This window comes from Urtica dioica, chromosome 4 (genome assembly GCF_054948205.1).
Source record: "Urtica dioica subsp. dioica isolate 48M chromosome 4, U.dioica_male_clone48M_v1_H2, whole genome shotgun sequence".
Taxonomy (NCBI): Eukaryota; Viridiplantae; Streptophyta; class Magnoliopsida; order Rosales; family Urticaceae; genus Urtica; species Urtica dioica.
The window spans coordinates 15,844,611-15,861,791 of NC_142759.1; the positions used below are offsets into that span (position 1 = coordinate 15,844,611).

Consider the following 17,181-nt stretch of genomic DNA (forward strand, 5'->3'; position numbering starts at 1 on the left):
TTAAGCCATAACGTTGGGCCCAAATATTTTGGGCGAAAAGGACAACGATGACCACAGACACTAAATTAGGAGTGGCACAAAGATAAGGATAATATATAAAATCCCACCTTTCATTTCCCTCTGCTTTCACTGCGGATGAAATTTCAAGACACTCAAACACTATCGCCACCCAGCTTTCAGTGAACCTCCTCAGCTTTCATTGCACAAGCAAGGTAACACAACATTTCTGCTTTCTTTCCAACTGCTCTGTGTTTTTTTTTTTTTTTTTTTTTGGTATCTCTTCTTTGAAACTATATCATCGATTATGACGTTGATTTTTACGTTGCTCTTCCTGGGAAACATTTGGGCGGCAAAAACTTCTGTCTGTTTAGAGATGATGAAAGATTGATGATTTCTTTTCAAATTGTTCGAACTTGGTTCCTGGTTCGGTCAAAATTCCTTATGCCTTTTTTTTTTTCTATGCAATTTTTTTTATCAGGCATAAAAGCGACTGATGAAGTGGTAGTAGTATTAGTAGTGGCAAAAGCTTTTGGTGTAGTTTTGACTCAACATGACACCCGTGATTCCGTACTCTATCAGCAATGTCTCGCTCATACCCGGGACAGTCTTCACGAGGAAGACTTGTTCCTCTACGCGGTTCAGCTTGTCCAAGAAGATCTCCGTGAACATGCCGTGCATTCTATTGCCTCGCTCCGCTTCTTTCCCGTTGCTTCTACTGCATAGCCGGTCGAGGGTTTGTTCAGCGTCGGCCACAGGGACCGATGTGGCCGTGGAAGAACCCGAAACCCCGGTCGCCGGAGGAGAAGAAGTCTCCGCGGAGCCCGAAACCCCGGCTCCGGCGAAGGTTCAGTCGAAGCGCCCTCGTCCGAAGAAGAGCGAGTTTCCTCCGGTGAAGAACGAGGACCTCGTCGTCGGCGCGTGGTTCGACGGGAAAGTGGTGTCGGTTCAGCCGTTCGGGGCGTTCGTGGACTTCGGGGCGTTCAAGGATGGGCTCGTCCACGTCTCGCAGCTGAGCGAGGGGTTCGTTAAGGAAGTCGGGAGCGTAGTCTCCGTGGGGCAAGAAGTGAAGGTACGGCTGATCGAGCCCGTCGCCGAGAGCGGGAGAATCTCTCTCTCCATGCTCTCCGGCGAGGATTCCGGCAAGGAACAGCAGCCTCGGATGGAGTCTTCGGGCGGCGGCGGGCCCGGGAGGAAGGGCGACTCGAAGCCGAGGAGCGGCGACCCGAGGAAGGTTTCGAAGTTCTCGAAAGGGCAAGACTTGGACGGGACGGTGAAGAACATGATCCGGGCTGGGGCTTTCGTGAGTCTTCCGGAGGGCGAGGAAGGGTTTTTGCCGGTCTCGGAGGAGCTCGACGACGGGTACGGGACGATGATGGGCGAGACCACGCTCGAGGTCGGCCAAGAGGTCAAAGTCCGGGTTTTGAAGATCGCTAAAGGACGATTGACTCTGACGATGAAGAAGGAGGAGGATATTCCGAAGACCAACGTTCAAGTGAGCCAAGGGGTTTTGCACACCGCTACGAATCCCTTTTTGCTCGCCTTCCGTAAGAATAAGGACATCGCGGCCTTTCTCGACCAGAGGGAGAAGAAAGTGGAGACAGAGACCGAGACCGTGGTCCTGAAAGAATCCAATGTTCCCGAGGAGCCTGTTGGCGAAAAAGTTGAAACTGAAGCTAGTTCCGTAGAAGAGGCACCGAAAGAATCCGAGAACGAGGTAGTTAGCGACGCTGTGCCTGACGTTCCCGAGGAGCCCGTTGGCGAAAAAGTCGAAACCGAAGCGAGTTCCCTAGAAGAGGCACCAAAGGAATCCGAGAACGAGGTCGTTAGCGAGGCCGTGCCTGACATTCCCGAGGAGCCCGTTGGCGAAAAAGTTGAAGCTGAAGCTAGCTCTCTAGAAGAGGCGCCGAAGGAATCCGAGAACGAGGTAGTTAGCGAGGCCGTGCCTGACGTTCCCGAGGAGCCCGTTGGCGAAAAAGTTGAAACCGAAGCTAGTTCCCTAGAAGAGGCACCAAAGGAATTCGAGAACGAGGTTGTGAGCGAGGCCGTGCCTGACGTTCCCGAGGAGCCCGTTGGCGAAAAAGTCGAAACCGAAGCTAGTTCCCTAGAAGAGGCACCAAAGGAATCCGAGAATGACGTCGTTAGCAAGGCCGTGCCTGACGTTCCCGAGGAGCCCGTTGGCGAAAAAGTCGAAACCGAAGCTAGCTCTCTAGAAGAGGCGCCGAAGGAATCCGAGAACAACGTCGTTAGCGAGGCCATGCCTGACATTCCCGAGGAGCCCGTTGGCGAAAAAGTCGAAACAGAAGCTAGCTCTCTAGAAGAGGCGCCGAAGGAATCCGAGAGCGAGGTCGTGAGCGAGACCGTTCCCGAGGAGCCCGTCGCCGAAAAAGTTGCTAGTACCCTGGAAGAGGATGTCCCAGAAGCTGAGGCGAGCTCTGAAGCCTCGAGCACCGATGAGGTCACTGTAGAGCAACCCGAAGAAGCAATTGTAAAAGACGAGCCCCTGGTAGAGACCCAAGCCCCATCTTCTGCAACAACGGAAAGCGCCGGCAATCCTCCTTCCCAGCCTGCTAAAGGTGGTAACTGAAAATGGCTTTCATGAACTAGTTCGAATCCGGATCTTTTTTTTGTTTTTGTATTTCCTTCTATGTCCCTCCAATTATATTACGAGGCGTCATCACTTTTTAACTCTTCTGGGGGTAGGAACATGTATTTTTCTTTTTATAGAGGCATAGGAACATGTATTATGTATCAGATCGGCTAACACTCCCAGGTTGATTTAATGTATTCTACCGATTGATTTATTATCATATTTTTCAATTAATAAAAGAGTTAAAAAAGTGACGACGACAAATGAGAGACCCGAAATTCATGCGTTTCTTATATAACAGCGGCGATATCGATATCGGCGGCGCTGGTGAAGCAGCTGCGCGAAGAGAGCGGGGCCGGGATGATGGACTGCAAGAACGCCCTCTTGGAGAGCGGCGGTGACGTGGCGAGAGCGCAGGAGTATCTGAGGAAGAAAGGGCTGGCCGGAGCGGAGAAGAAGGCGAGCCGAGCCACCGCGGAGGGTCGGGTCGGGTCGTACATCCACGACTCTCGCATCGGAGTCCTCGTGGAGGTCAACTGCGAGACCGACTTCGTCTCCCGCGGAGACATCTTCCGGGAGCTCGTCGATGACGTGGCGATGCAGGTGGCGGCGTGCCCTCAGGTCCGGTACCTCTCGGCCGAGGACGTACCGGAGGACACGGTGAGGAAGGAGCGGGAGATCGAGATGCAGAAGGAGGACCTGGCGTCGAAGCCGGAGCAGATGAGGGAGAGGATCGTCGACGGTCGCATCAAGAAGAGGCTCAACGAGCTGGCGCTTCTCGAGCAGCCGTACATCAAGAACGACAAGGTCGTCGTCAACGACTTCGTGAAGCAGACCATCGCCACCGTCGGAGAGAACATCAAGGTCAGGAGGTTCGTCCGCTTCAACCTCGGCGAGGGCTTGGAGAAGAAGACTCAGGATTTCGCCGCCGAAGTCGCCGCTCAAACGGCTGCGAAACCGCCGGTGCCCAAACCACAGGCCGAGCCCAAGGAACCCGTCGAAAAGTAAGGACCTTTTATATATATATATATATATATATATATATATATATATATATATATATATATATATATATTGTGGTTGGGAAAATATCAACTACATACCCGAGTTCTATAGTCAAATAGCGAAATGAAAACCTTAAGCTTGCATAATAGCCAACGTTTGGTCACTCATAGTTACTTAACCACTGATTTTATTAACGACAATTTTGCCCGAATAATTCATGCCCATAAGTAGAGACAATGTTTAATTAACATAAATTAAACAAACCTCGGATTTTCAGGGCTGCGACGGTGGCTGTGTCGGCAGCGCTGGTGAAGCAGCTGAGGGACGAGTCGGGGGCGGGGATGATGGACTGCAAAAAAGCCCTATCGGAGTCGGGCGGAGATGTGGAGAAAGCCCAAGAGTACCTGCGAAAGAAAGGGCTGGCGTCGGCGGACAAGAAGTCGAGCCGGATCGCTGCGGAGGGTCGGATCGGGTCGTACATCCACGACTCGCGCATCGGAGTGCTGATCGAAGTCAACTGCGAGACGGACTTTGTGGGCCGCAGCGAGAGGTTCAAGGAGCTCGTTGACGACCTGGCGATGCAGGTGGCGGCGTGCCCGCAGGTGAGGTTCGTCTCCGTGGAGGAGATCGGGGCTGAGGTGGCGGCGAGGGAGAAGGAGCTGGAGATGCAGAGAGAGGACTTGCAGTCGAAGCCGGAGAGCATAAGGGAGAGGATCGTGGAGGGCCGGGTGGGGAAGAGGCTCGCCGACCTCTCTCTTCTCGACCAGCCCTTCATCAAGGACGACTCTCTCTTGGTCAAGGACCTCGTCAGGCACACCGTCGCCGCTCTCGGCGAGAATATTCGCGTCAGGAGGTTCGTCCGCTTCACTCTCGGGGAGAAACTTGACGACCAAGATACCACCTCATTATGAGACTAAATTATTTTTGTATTGAGAGGAAGAGAGACAAGAAACATGTATACATGTCTACATTTTGTGGGTAGACATTTTGTTGAAACTTGAAAGCGCATCTTTCCATTTATTCTTTTCTTGTATCAAAACATATAAACACATTTCTTTGTGTAGAGGCATTTTTTTTGGTATAATTGTATTTTATGTATCACATGTGCACCTTTATTTCTTGTACTAAAAAGTTCATTTGTCAAGTTTCATGCTATTTTGTTGAATGAGAACGTTGTTGGATGAAAAATACACACGAACTAAATTTCATAATATATTTATATATAGTCTTCGTTTCAGCAAAAATTTCTCTGGAAGCAGATTTTTGCATAAATGTTGATTCTACAACCATATGGGAGTCTTCATGGTCACCCTGACAGCTTCATAATCGAATCGAGTTCAGTGAACTCACTCGCTAACACAAACGGTAGAGCACATAAATTTTTTTTGTACAACGAAACGGTAAAGAGTTCAAGCGAAATCCTTAATCTCAATCTCGTGGCTTGATTAAGCGTTGGGCACAAATCGCCAGAGGTCAACAGCGACGTCCACCGACTTTTTCTTGTGAAATTTATAGAGCTGTGGAACATCGAACCGGAGCTGATAAACAGAAAGAAAAAAAAAACAGACCAACGCATTACTCAACGATCCTCCGAAGAAGAACATGTGATGACGAGGCCAAGAAAGAAAGCTTTTTTTTTTTTTAAGATTACCTCACACAAAACCTCGGCACTGCTAGCATTGAAGTCCCTCACGGCCGCCCTTCTCACATGCTTTACATATTCATAAGAATCTTATCAGATCTTCTCAAAATCTCTTTACACAATAAACCATAACTCAAGCAAATACCACCCAAACACATAGGACTCACATCTCTCGTTGAGGTCTTGTGCAGCGAATAAACAGCTTGAGAAGCAATCTGCAAAAGTCGTACATAATCGAGTAAACAGACATAGATAAATACACGTCATAGACCACCTCCCATATCTACCTTCAAAGCCATGGCAAGGAAATCCATGTCCACGCCCTTTTTCCGAGTCCCAAACGGAGGATTCATTATAACAGTGTCCACAGATTTCTCTACAATATAACATTGCGGTGTTAGTCCTTTGAGCCGTCGAATTTAAGTCTCAAGTAGAGAGAAGGAAATTGATCAATACCTCTCAGTCTCAAGTTCGCGATGTCGCACTGAACATAATCTATTTCCAGCTGTACATTCAAGAAACCAAACTCTCTCATCAAGCAATGCATTATATCAAATAAACAATGAAAAACTCGAGATTTGAATTCACCTCGAGTTCCTCTGCGTTTGCGAACGCGATTTCAAGAGCCTGTGGATCAATATCGATGCCAATGACTTGTCTGCGCAGCCAAACACCGAATCAAGACCAAAAGAAAAACACTTTACATGAACAAATAAATTTATAAATAAATAAATAAATGAAAATTCGATTACTTGACTCACTCTGCGCCCAAAATGGCGGCCGCGGCACCCAGAGTGCCACAACCGCAACCGAAATCGGCGACTACCTTGTCTGCCACGTCACCAAATGAATTCTCTGCCTGTTCAATTTCCAACACAATCATATCACAGTTTATTAGAAAAGAACCAGACTTTATGATTTCAATGAGAAGTGGTATCCAAGTCAATTAGAAGCCACTGAAGAACAATAATAAGCGAAGAGGAGGTACAGTGAATAGCATCCGAGAAGCGATGTGGGGCCCAGTTGGGTACTGTTCCAGCTCAAACTGCAATAACACAACACAAACACACAGAGAGTGAATTAACCAGAATCGTCAATTTTGAGAGAGAGAGAGAGAGAGAGAGAGAGAGAGAGGGAGACTTTGGGATTGGTGAACTGTTGAAGTTCACCAACGAGGCCTTCCAACTGCTTAAGCTTCATTTTATCTTCTATTTTGTTCCGTTAATCGCTAATTGGAATGGAATGAAATCCCAAACGAACAAACACTGATGAGAGTTTGAGACTCAAGGATGTTCATTTGTTTAGAGGAAGAAAAAATAAAACGCCTTGTCGTTTTCTTTTGTTTTTTTAATCAACCCTAATTCACTCATACGACGATAAAATCATTTGTCCAACGAAACTTTTATCATTATTAACTTCTCTTCTTCTTCTTCTTCTTCTTCTTCTTCTTCTTCTTTTTTTTTTTCTTTTTTTTTTTTTGTACGTTAATATTGGGAATGGGTATTTTTTTCTAACAAAGATAATAACCTGTATTATAATTTTATTAAATATAGTTTCTGCCTCTCTCCTAAACTCTATCGACATGTCAATGGGCAATATTTTTCTTCAAAATTGACTTCATGCGAAAGAGAAAATTAACAGTTGGTGGGGCTCTTAGATATCACAAACTAGAAAAGGAAATAAAATTTTCATGAATTAAATATTCGCTAGCTCTCAAATGTCTAACAAATCTATACGATTGATGGACTATTATCATTTTGGCATCTAATTTTATTACAATAATTACACACAAACGAGAATTCAAACAACCACACAATAATATTTAAAACAAACATGTAATTTTCTAATCCTAGTGAAATTTCTAACCATATCGATTTCGGCTACATCGTACCCTACAAAATAAGAAAACAATAATAAAAAACATTAAAATGATAATTGAAAGCAATAATACTACGTATTAAATGAAAATGGTGTTCAATAAAAGTCTAAATTGCAATAAAGTAAATATATAGGAAAAACTAATAAGAACGGTCTAAAACGCTACAAATACGTGAAATATAGAAAATTGTTTCTACGTGGCGCGCATGTTGTTTACTCAGCGCGTTGGTATATGAGTTTGCGGCTCATAGAAAGTCGCATTATCCTTGAAAACTGGACCTAGATTTGTCTTTTTTAATGCTAAAAACTCGTGTTTGACTCATTTCAACTTCCAATAGTTTCAAAATGTTATGAAATACCTCGATTGAAGTCCTGAAACTGATATTTAGACTAAAAATTTGCAAATTACAATGAAAATTCGGAGAAACCATCAAAAACACCTGAGAAAAATCTACAATTCGAGCTCGAAAATAGAAGAAAAGTGTACATAAAATACACTTATCAACGTTTTCTACAACTCGCGCGCCCGCTCTTTACAATTTAAACATTTATAAACCTATTTTTATATGCATGTGCATACATTGAAAATTATATATCGTTTATTTCGTTATGATGTTTATGACAAGTTTTGCTCACACACTTTTCGAAAATTCACATTGTGTGAAAAGACTCATATGAGTAGAATATTTATTTTATAAAGCCAAGTCTTAGGTATGATGTCATTGCTAAGGTTTTGGATTAGATAGCAACTAATTGATCGGTGAAGATAAATATCATGATGCAGATCACTTCAAAATAACACTTGCATAAAATACACTACGAATTAGATATTGTGAGATTTGGCTATCATACAGATCATGTAGTTTTGTAGCCAGATCTCACAATTCGCGGTGATAACCAGTCAAAAGAATGGTAAATATTGTAACAACGTACCACTTGTTGCAATTTATGACACACTTACTACAAGCTTACAATAGATAATTAGGATCAATTATTAAAAAAAAATAATAATAATTCACAGTCAACCGGTTAAACTTTTGACCATTTTTTCGGTTAACCTTTAATTGTCTAAAACGCCTAGACGTTCAACCGATTTAACCGAACCTTTAAACTCAAATCAACCACTCTACACAATGTAAATCTTTCGGCATGGCATGAACCCAAATATGATGAAAAAAAAACACGTTCAAGAAAATTCATTTTCTCTTATCATAACGCCCTCCGAAAGAAAACGTTTACGATAAAGATTTTAGAAACCAGACCTCAAACTGCCCCGAAATCTCCGGTTGCAAAGCGCTGAAGCCCTCTATATAGAATCACGTTACTCTTGCCAACTGAGCAAGAGCTGAAAGCCAAACGCACTAAAGAATTGAGGCCAAATCCTGAAGTAAATGATAAACCAAAAATAAAAAATAAAAAAACAAAAACAAAAAAATATAAGTGTAGTATAATAATGCATTCCACCAAAAAAAGACATGTTGGGCCACATGGTTACATGCATTTGGACGAAATACTTACAAAGCCATCAATCGGCATCAGCTTAGACATGTCTCCTAACACCAACCCAACCCATCTCATATCCAATCTTCTCAACTAGCGAAATTGAAATATGGAAAAGTAGGAAAACACCAAAAACATTTAAATGACAACAATACCCCTCACAATCACAAACCATGTAACTTGTCCATTTCCAGTGCAATGTCCATCCATCCACTCAACATTTATACCCTTATCCTCAAACTTCGACAATACCTCCAAATAATAATAATAAAAACAATATATAACACCGAGTTTCTTTTTTCTTTTTTTTTTTCTTTTTGGGTACAGTTCTGTGAGACCCTGCTATTTGGTAGACACTGTTTGTTTTGATTTGCAATTGATTTCCGAATTGTCAATTTTGTTTTGCTTTAGAAAAGCACTTTTGATTAAAGGCCACCAAACAAGAACTCGCAAACTCTTAAACACGCTCCATTAAGGCAAACAAATCATTTACACATACATATATAGATATAGATATTCATCACGTATGTTTCAAAGCATACAGAAACAATAGTACATAGTACAGAGCAAGAGAGTGATCAAATTCACAACATCTTGGGAAGGAAAGAAAAAGAAAAAGAAAAAAAAAAAACAGTTCAAAGTTACATAACTCGCCTACTAGATTTTTTTTTCTTCTCTTACACATTATATTATAGTATATATCACTAGAACATACACGAATAATGGAAACATGAACGCCTGATTTTGAAGACCCATTTGAAGATTTTTACTTCGTTTCGGTCCATATCACACAGATCATGTAGTTCTCACAAACTAGTTACGGTTTTTGCACTTTTCCATGGCCCTTGGGGCTGTAAGAAAATTAATTAAAAATAACAATTAGAAATTCTTTGTATATAAAGCTTTATTGTTTTATTTATTTATAGCGACAATTTAAAGGAATTACGTACCGAGACCAATAGCGTCTGAACTCTTCATAATCCTCAGCCTCTTGCAAGACTCGGTAAACATCCTTCAGAAAGCAAACAGTAAAAAAAAAGATATGGAACAGTATGGTGTTTCAATTTTTGCTTTTAAAATTACTGTTATAACAGCATTTTCACAGGAGAGGAATATTCACATCAAGTCAATCATGCTACAACAAAATTTATCAAACCGTCATTTCATCTGTCATGAAAAAAAAGAGTAAAATAACTTTTTCACAAAAGTGCTACCGTTATTTATTTTTACACCAAAAAAAAATAATTGATAAAATTTCATAGCATATGTTCCATTTTCCTTTTTTTTTTTTTTTTTTTTTTGTTATGTAGCATACACAAACAAGACCGGTAACACAGCTATAACAGTAGTGAAGATCTTAAGAAAAATTCAGTTGAACCAACAAATAATTTATATTTTTGGGCTCAAAATTGTTTATATTTGGGTCATTCAATTCCATTCATCCTCATCAACTTGCTCATCATAAAGCCTAAAATAATTATAAAAAAAAAAAAAAAAAAAAAAAAACTTACTTCCAAGGAACATCACCAACAAGCATCCAATCACCATCTTTGTCTTCATAGGTGAGCACAAATTCAGAGCCATGAAGCAAGTCCATCAAAGTGCTCTTGCTCAGCCCCGAGACGTTGGACCCGCATTGACCTAATAAAAAAAAAAACCTTTGAATACACAGTCCGTGAAGATCACTGAGACGATGAATCATATTTGATACCGATGGTGAAGCAAGTGAACATCTTTTCAAGGGCCGCGGAGAGGTCGGAGTAGGCTTCGTAGGTGTTGAGGTCGACTTTGCGGAGATACGGAGCTCCGTCCATACTCACCTTCACGTAAACGCACTTTTCCGGCGATGACATCATGTTCTTCCTCGACGCCCTTATCGGCGGCCACCCCACAACTTGTGCCCTGTATACTCATCACCACCTTCTTATAAACGTGCCTAATTATTTGATGCGACGATTCTACTATTTTTGAAAGAAATAAATAAATAAGAGGAGATTACTTTGATGCCGGAGGAGCGGAGGTTTTCTTCCCATGCAGCGCAGGCTTGGGAGACTCTGGTGGGACCGCATCTCTGAGAGCCGTTTGATTGGTGGGGTCGGACTCATCGCCGCCGTTGGATCCGTGGGAGAAAACCCACTTCTCGCTGATGGCGTCGGAGAAGCCTCTCTTGACGGAGAGGCTGGACTTGGCGGCCGCGACTCCACCGTCCCTCTCCGGAGACTCGCACCCAGGCAATCCCAGCCTCAGCTCCGTCGCCTTGAGGTTCAGAGACCCGTTTTTGTTGCTCTCCATGGTCTCTGACAGCCCTATGTAATCATGCTCTAAAATCATGGACATCAAAATGGAGGATATGTGTTATACACACAGAAACAAGATGGTTTGGTTTTGCTCTGGCTTGTGTTGTGTTGTGTTGTGGTGATGGAGAAGAAGAAAGTTGTTTTTGGGTTTTCTTTTTCTTTTCCTTTCCTTTTGCTTTGGTTATTATTATTTTTTTTTCTGGGTTCTTTTTTATTTGTGCTGCTATGCTAATACCCTCTTCACTTTTGATATATGCGTATGAGTGAGTGTGCGTGAAAATGGAGTTAATAGTGTAAATTGGCCCACTATTTTTGCAAATTTTTGTTAATTTTTCAATGGTGATATTGAAGTATTTGTGTATTTTTTTTTTCCTTGAAGTGTCTAAATTTACAAGACCTGTTGTTTAAAACAAAAATTGCAAGATATACAAATAAATATGTATAAAAAAATATAAAGTTGTTTGAGCGAGTAGACTAACTTTCTGCGGAATTTTATAGAGCTAAAAAAAGTTTTATTTTAATATAAAGAGGGAGAATATAATACTGAAAGTTGCTTGTAAAGAGCAAAAATGGAAGTATTTGGAGGTATTTTTCTATCGTATTTTATTGTATACTTGTGCTTCTTTTGAGGATTATGTTTATTATTGTTGCACTTGCTCTTATTTGTTAATCCGCTTTATTCGAATTTATTATTATTTCAGAAACATTTTTCTTTTATTGTTTTTATGTGGGCAACCTCTCCGACAGGTCACGGAAAATACCAGGGAAACTTTCCCATAATGCCCCTTTTTGCCTTTACTATGCTACACAATGAAGTCATTAGGGAAGAAAATATCATAATTGCCTTTACTCTGCTATACAATGAAGTCATTAGGGAAGAAAATATCATAAGATACAATAACTCGTGTTTATATTGAAGCATTATGCATTATTACCATTTTCAATTAAAAAAAAACATTATTACCAGTTCTACTTCTTCTTCTTCTTTAACTATTTAATTTTTTCCTACTCGACGTTGAATAGAGCAAGCATTTGTATATAAATTATATGATCTGATAATATTTCCATTGTATTGGTTGATGATTATTCTTTTTAGGATTGCTTGATTGAGTGTTAATGATTTTAAGTTTATGCGTGACTCATAACTGAGTATAGTTTTAATAATTAGAAATTCACGAGACAATAATTAGAATGAGCTAATCGATTAAGCACCATTTAATTGAGTAATTAGCTAGAGATAGTAATTACGATTAAGCAATATTAACTCTTGAATAGGAAGGTTTGAAGTTTTGAATATGTTAATTGATTTTATATGTTTTCTTTGTTTAAACAATTTTTCTCAAATTATGTGAGATTTTGAAATATTGGAAGTTAATAGGTGGTTTGTTTTGGTCATTTTTTTCTTTTTAATTTTTCATTAGTAGTTGGTATGCCATCATTTTCACAAAGTAAAAACGACATCTCAAGTGCAAAAACGGCATAAAAACATGGCTGAGAAACCTAACAAGACAAAATATAGTCTGAAGCCTAATCGGACCAATCAACTTGCCCGCACCTTGCTCTGCCAGCCCGTGCCACATTTGGCTCGCATGCACCTTGTCGCGCGGCTCACTGCACCCGACCTCCTCGTCAAGCGACTTAACCGGGTGAGCATTACACCTCGCTCATGCCTTACTTAGCACCCAATGCGAGCACCTTCCCTCGCCTAGCTTGCCAAGGCTCGGGCACAAGCTGCCTACCCCGCACGAGCCTCACTTGCCTGCGCCCAGCGCCTGAGCAACCCTTCTCTCCACCATCTTAGCCCAGGGCAAGCCGAACTCCCCGGGAACATGGCCGAAACTAGCTCTCCATCTTGCCCAGCCCTAGCACCTCGTCCAAAAAATCCCAAGTGGTCGTACGAGCAAGTCCAACAACTAACCCTATAAATTCTCCACTCAACCCCACGAGTGGGGTAAGTCATTCTTCACCAAGGAAAATCTCTTCTAAATTTTTCTCTCATTCCTCACTTCCTTTCCTCTACACTCTAAAGAAAAGATGAGAGCCCCACCTCACACATAGCTCCATTGACTAATGTTGAATGTCGCAACGTGCGTCTGGAGAAATCAATTGGCACCCTCTAAACTCATTTTTGCTTGTCTCACATTGGTGATGGAGACCAAAAACCAACCTCTTGGCAAAGAGATCAAGTTGACTTCCACCACCTCGATCATCTTGTCTGAGACTCCTTGAAGATTGTGGCTATTTGGGCTTAACCACAATATGCCACATTATTTTCGTGACTGACATAATCGACCTCTATTCTTATCATGGTTTAACTAGAGATTGTGACATTTTAGATCCGCCCCAAATAATCACGACTAGTGGCGGATCCAGATTTTGGAAGGAGGTGGGGGGGCAAAAATTAATTTAGCTGAAAAAAAACCCGAAAATTTGGGCTTGAGTTGATACCATCTGCAATACATATGTTTACAAAGAAAGAAGCAAAGATATGATCGATAATCATTATAAAAAAAGAAAGTACATAATTGCACAGCATATACCCTTGGAACAACAAAAAAAGCTGTAGCTATCTTAATGACTCATTGTTTATAGAACTCTAATGAAACGGACTTGTTAAGTTGCTAATTGCTATTTTTCAATTTATAGAAAACGTTGACTATTTTACGAAACTCATGATTCATTTCACACCTCTTGTTTGACAACAATACATGTCTTTTTGCGAGGGCATGGGAGAGCAAGAAAGGACTGTATTGGAGTGCCTCAGCACATACATGGCATTGTCGGGTCAAGAAGTGAATTTTAAGAAGTTCGATATTGTAGAGAAGATAAATATTAGGCGGTCAAGGGATGCGCCTCTATTCAACAGGTAATCAAATTGAAAAAAAAAAAAAAAAAAAAAACTTTTGATATGATGATTTAGAGTGAAAAAAAAAGCCAGCAGCGATATCATTACCACTCTGATCATAGACTAATTTTATTATTTTGAAATATGTCATCAAAGATCATAAGCTGATTCAAAACAAAATTAATCCAGTATTGTTGATTCCTGAACTTATAACAAGACGAGTTTATATATGTGAATATCGTACAGTATTGTTGATATGGTAAAGAAAACTAAGATGACAGCTCTATAATTGGAAACATTTCTTAAAAAAAGAATCTTAATTGAAATATGAAGAGCATACAAAATCGAAAAATCAAAGTAGATACGAAAAATATAAAAATATAATAAAAACACATACAAATTCATCATAAATGAAATTCAGATTTGCAGCGGATCCATATAATCAAGGAGAATATTATAAGCGGAGAGTTAAGTCGTCATTCAAATCACTACTCCGTACAAATCAATTGAGCATCACTGACTAAGCAAAAACTTTACTCATTCACACAATGAATAACTGAGTAAAATGGATAGTTATAAAGAGCTACTAACTTTATGCGTACTGGACAAATCCATGATCCTAATCCTATTACTTATAAAATGAGCAATCATATCGTACCCCAAAAAAGGAACATATAATAGCTACGATTCATGTTTTATTAGCAGTAGTAATACATCTAGAATTAGACGTTGAAAGTCTAGGCAGCCAAAAAAACAAAGGTGTTTATCAACTTTAATATCAAATTTAATTAAGGGCATTATAAGAAGATTTCTACTGGGATAGTGACATTTGAATTGACCAAAAAGACAAAAATAAAAGAAGAGCATTATGATTCACTTTGCGACTTGAAGGTGTAGGCTGAAAAAATGGGTTATCAAATTACACTATTCGTGTACAGTTTCACTCTGATGGAAAATATATCAGCCTTACATAACAGATCTTACCGCTGTTTAATTTGAATCTATGCATATCTTTAGCCTGCATTTTATTTGCGCAAAAAAGAAAAAGAAAAAAAAAAGAGCTAACACTTTTTTTTTTGGGTATTTATATAGGTAATATAATTAATCCAGTTACATAGTATGTGGACTGACTACGTACTTCCCATGCAGTACAATACGATAGTATGATTCGCATGCAAAAAAAGAAAAGAAAAAAACGGTGGAATAACTCGCCAAATATTGAAGTATAAACTTTTATTATATTCAAATCTTTGATGTTTTTTTTTTAACTTTTATTATATTCAAATCTTTGATGTTTTTTTTAGTATTGAACACCAAGTAGTTATAACTGAGAGGGTTGATAAATTTATATACGTCAGACTGAATATATTTTAGTTTTCAGATCATTAACGTACTGAAGTGAAGAGGATCTTCATCTAAAGTGGGAAAGAAAGAAACAAAACTGAAAATAATAATGCAACCATAGCACTTTGATGTGATGGTGGGTTACACAGCCATCTGATCGAATATGTCTGGTCATCGATTGTTGTTATTTCATACATCATCTCATATTTAAATGAATAATATAAAACTATATGTACACAATTATACAGGCATATGATGATCAAATTAGGACTTGTAAATTAAAATACAAGAAGAATACAGTCTCTGACTTCGTATATGCTATAGATATAATGATATATATATATATATATATATATATATATATATATATATATATATATATGCTATAGATCATACATGCAGACACGGATGGTGGTGGTGGTGAATGTAGAATTGCCATAAATATAAGATTTTATACAGTATGTGGAACTATATATCATATATAATACTCTGGTAAGATAAATTATACATAGAAGTAAATTAGATTTCCCATTGTTTTCTGCCATGGAAAATCGTGAATAATGAAGATTCAATAGTACGTTATAATAATAAATACGAGTGCAAAAAAATAAACTGACCACATGATTATAGAAATTCATTATAAAATATGACCATGTCCTCTTTCTACTACTACAAAATCGATTTTAAAAGCGGATAGATTTTAAGCATTTAATACAGAGTACAAGTATTTAAGTGAATGACTAAACATCTCTTCATCATTCGAATGGCCCTTAAATATTGTATTGGTATGACATTTACATTTCATAATAAATATTTGTGACGGGTAAGGATAATCACATGTTATTTTGTTGTATTTATAATTATTTGTAATTCACATTTCATCTTTTTCTTATAGAAAATTTTGAATTTTCTTTACGCTAATTTTGTAATTTAAGCATTTGATTTTTATCAAAATATTTTTTTAAGGATTTTTTATAAACATATATATATATATATATATATATATATATATATATATATATATATATATATATATATATATATTTGTGAGGTAACTATTGATGATATCAATTTACGACGTGTCCACCAATGATATCAATTTGCATGAAATCAACTAGTTGAGGTCATTAGTCAAATGTCGTTTTTTTTTCAGTTGGTTATAAAGTTGAACATCGACTCTTTTTTAATGAGCTTGATTTCAAGTAATATTGGGTTTTTCCTCTTCAGCCGTACGCTTGAATGAGCTTGACCTTTATTTAAACCTTTGGTGTTTGTGGTATCTTAGTAACACATAAGCTAAATTATATTTGTTATGCCGTTATTTTCACATGGTATAAATAACACCTTGAGAGAGCAAAAAAATGACATATCAAGTTCATACATAAGGTCCAAACCCACAAGCAAACTCACGCGCCAAATTCCGAATCAACACTCATAAAATGTCTCTCAAATAAACTCCCAAAATAGACTCTCAAATCATGTTTTCAAGCTAGACTCTTTGATAAATCTTCAAGATAAAGCCATAAACATGACCACCCGGTCAACCAAAGAAAATGATCACCTGGATGGTCAAAGAAAATGACCACCCGGCCGGTCAAGAAAAGAAGATCACCCGACCATCTTCACTCGGCCAAGACCACCCGGTCGTATTCACTCGACCAAGACTACTCGGTCGTCTTCACTCGGCCAAGATCACCTGACCATCTTCATTCGGCCAAAATCACCCGATCGTATTTACTAGGCCAAGATCACTCGGCCATCTTCACTCAGTCAAGATCATTGGCCGTCTTCACTCGGCCAAGACCACCCGGCCATCTCCACCACTCAACCAAGTACATTTCACCAAACCCTTGGCTCATATAAATACCCCACTTATTCACAACACAAGGTAAGTTTTTCTCAACTTGTCAAAACTCTACAAAAATCACACTACAACTCTCTCTCTCTCTCTCTCTCTCTCTATCTCTCTCGCTCTCTCTCTAAAAAACATAGAGACGAGTACAAATCATTCATCAAGAACACAATACAACACGATTAGTGTTGAGCGTCGGAACGCATGCCGAGGGAAAACCTTCTGCATCCC

At 39.6% G+C, this 17,181-nt stretch overlaps 3 protein-coding genes across 4 annotated transcripts; 1 reads left to right on the forward strand and 2 right to left on the reverse strand.

Moving 5' to 3' along the window:
- Positions 1 to 94: 94 nt before the first annotated feature.
- On the forward strand, positions 95 to 4,696 carry EMB2726 (elongation factor Ts family protein). The gene is made up of 4 exons (XM_089611178.1): positions 95 to 212; positions 479 to 2,573; positions 2,889 to 3,591; positions 3,870 to 4,696. The coding sequence occupies exons 2-4, from the start codon at positions 551 to 553 to the stop codon at positions 4,501 to 4,503; spliced, it is 3,360 nt and encodes a 1,119-aa protein (XP_089467304.1). The 5' UTR covers positions 95 to 212; positions 479 to 550; the 3' UTR covers positions 4,504 to 4,696.
- Positions 4,697 to 4,791: 95 nt separating this feature from the next.
- On the reverse strand, positions 4,792 to 8,921 carry LOC149400814 (S-adenosyl-L-methionine-dependent methyltransferases superfamily protein). 2 transcript variants are annotated; one of them, XM_089611181.1, is made up of 9 exons: positions 8,375 to 8,921; positions 6,223 to 6,279; positions 5,996 to 6,093; positions 5,823 to 5,892; positions 5,691 to 5,739; positions 5,522 to 5,610; positions 5,402 to 5,449; positions 5,244 to 5,303; positions 4,792 to 5,130 (listed from the first exon to the last, which is right to left on the reverse strand). In XM_089611181.1, the coding sequence occupies exons 2-9, from the start codon at positions 6,232 to 6,234 to the stop codon at positions 5,038 to 5,040; spliced, it is 519 nt and encodes a 172-aa protein (XP_089467307.1). In that variant the 5' UTR covers positions 6,235 to 6,279; positions 8,375 to 8,921; the 3' UTR covers positions 4,792 to 5,037. The 2 variants fall into 2 exon arrangements, with proteins under 2 accessions (XP_089467307.1, XP_089467306.1); XM_089611180.1 differs by lacking the exon at positions 8,375 to 8,921 and adding an exon at positions 6,375 to 6,692.
- A 143-nt stretch (positions 8,922 to 9,064) lies between these two features.
- LOC149400815 (auxin-responsive protein IAA27-like) lies at positions 9,065 to 11,192 on the reverse strand. Its single transcript, XM_089611179.1, has 5 exons — positions 10,612 to 11,192; positions 10,324 to 10,514; positions 10,124 to 10,253; positions 9,563 to 9,624; positions 9,065 to 9,463 (listed from the first exon to the last, which is right to left on the reverse strand). Exons 1-5 carry the CDS (start codon positions 10,947 to 10,949, stop codon positions 9,426 to 9,428), a joined length of 759 nt encoding a protein of 252 aa, XP_089467305.1. The 5' UTR covers positions 10,950 to 11,192; the 3' UTR covers positions 9,065 to 9,425.
- Between the last annotated feature and the right edge of the window lie 5,989 nt (positions 11,193 to 17,181).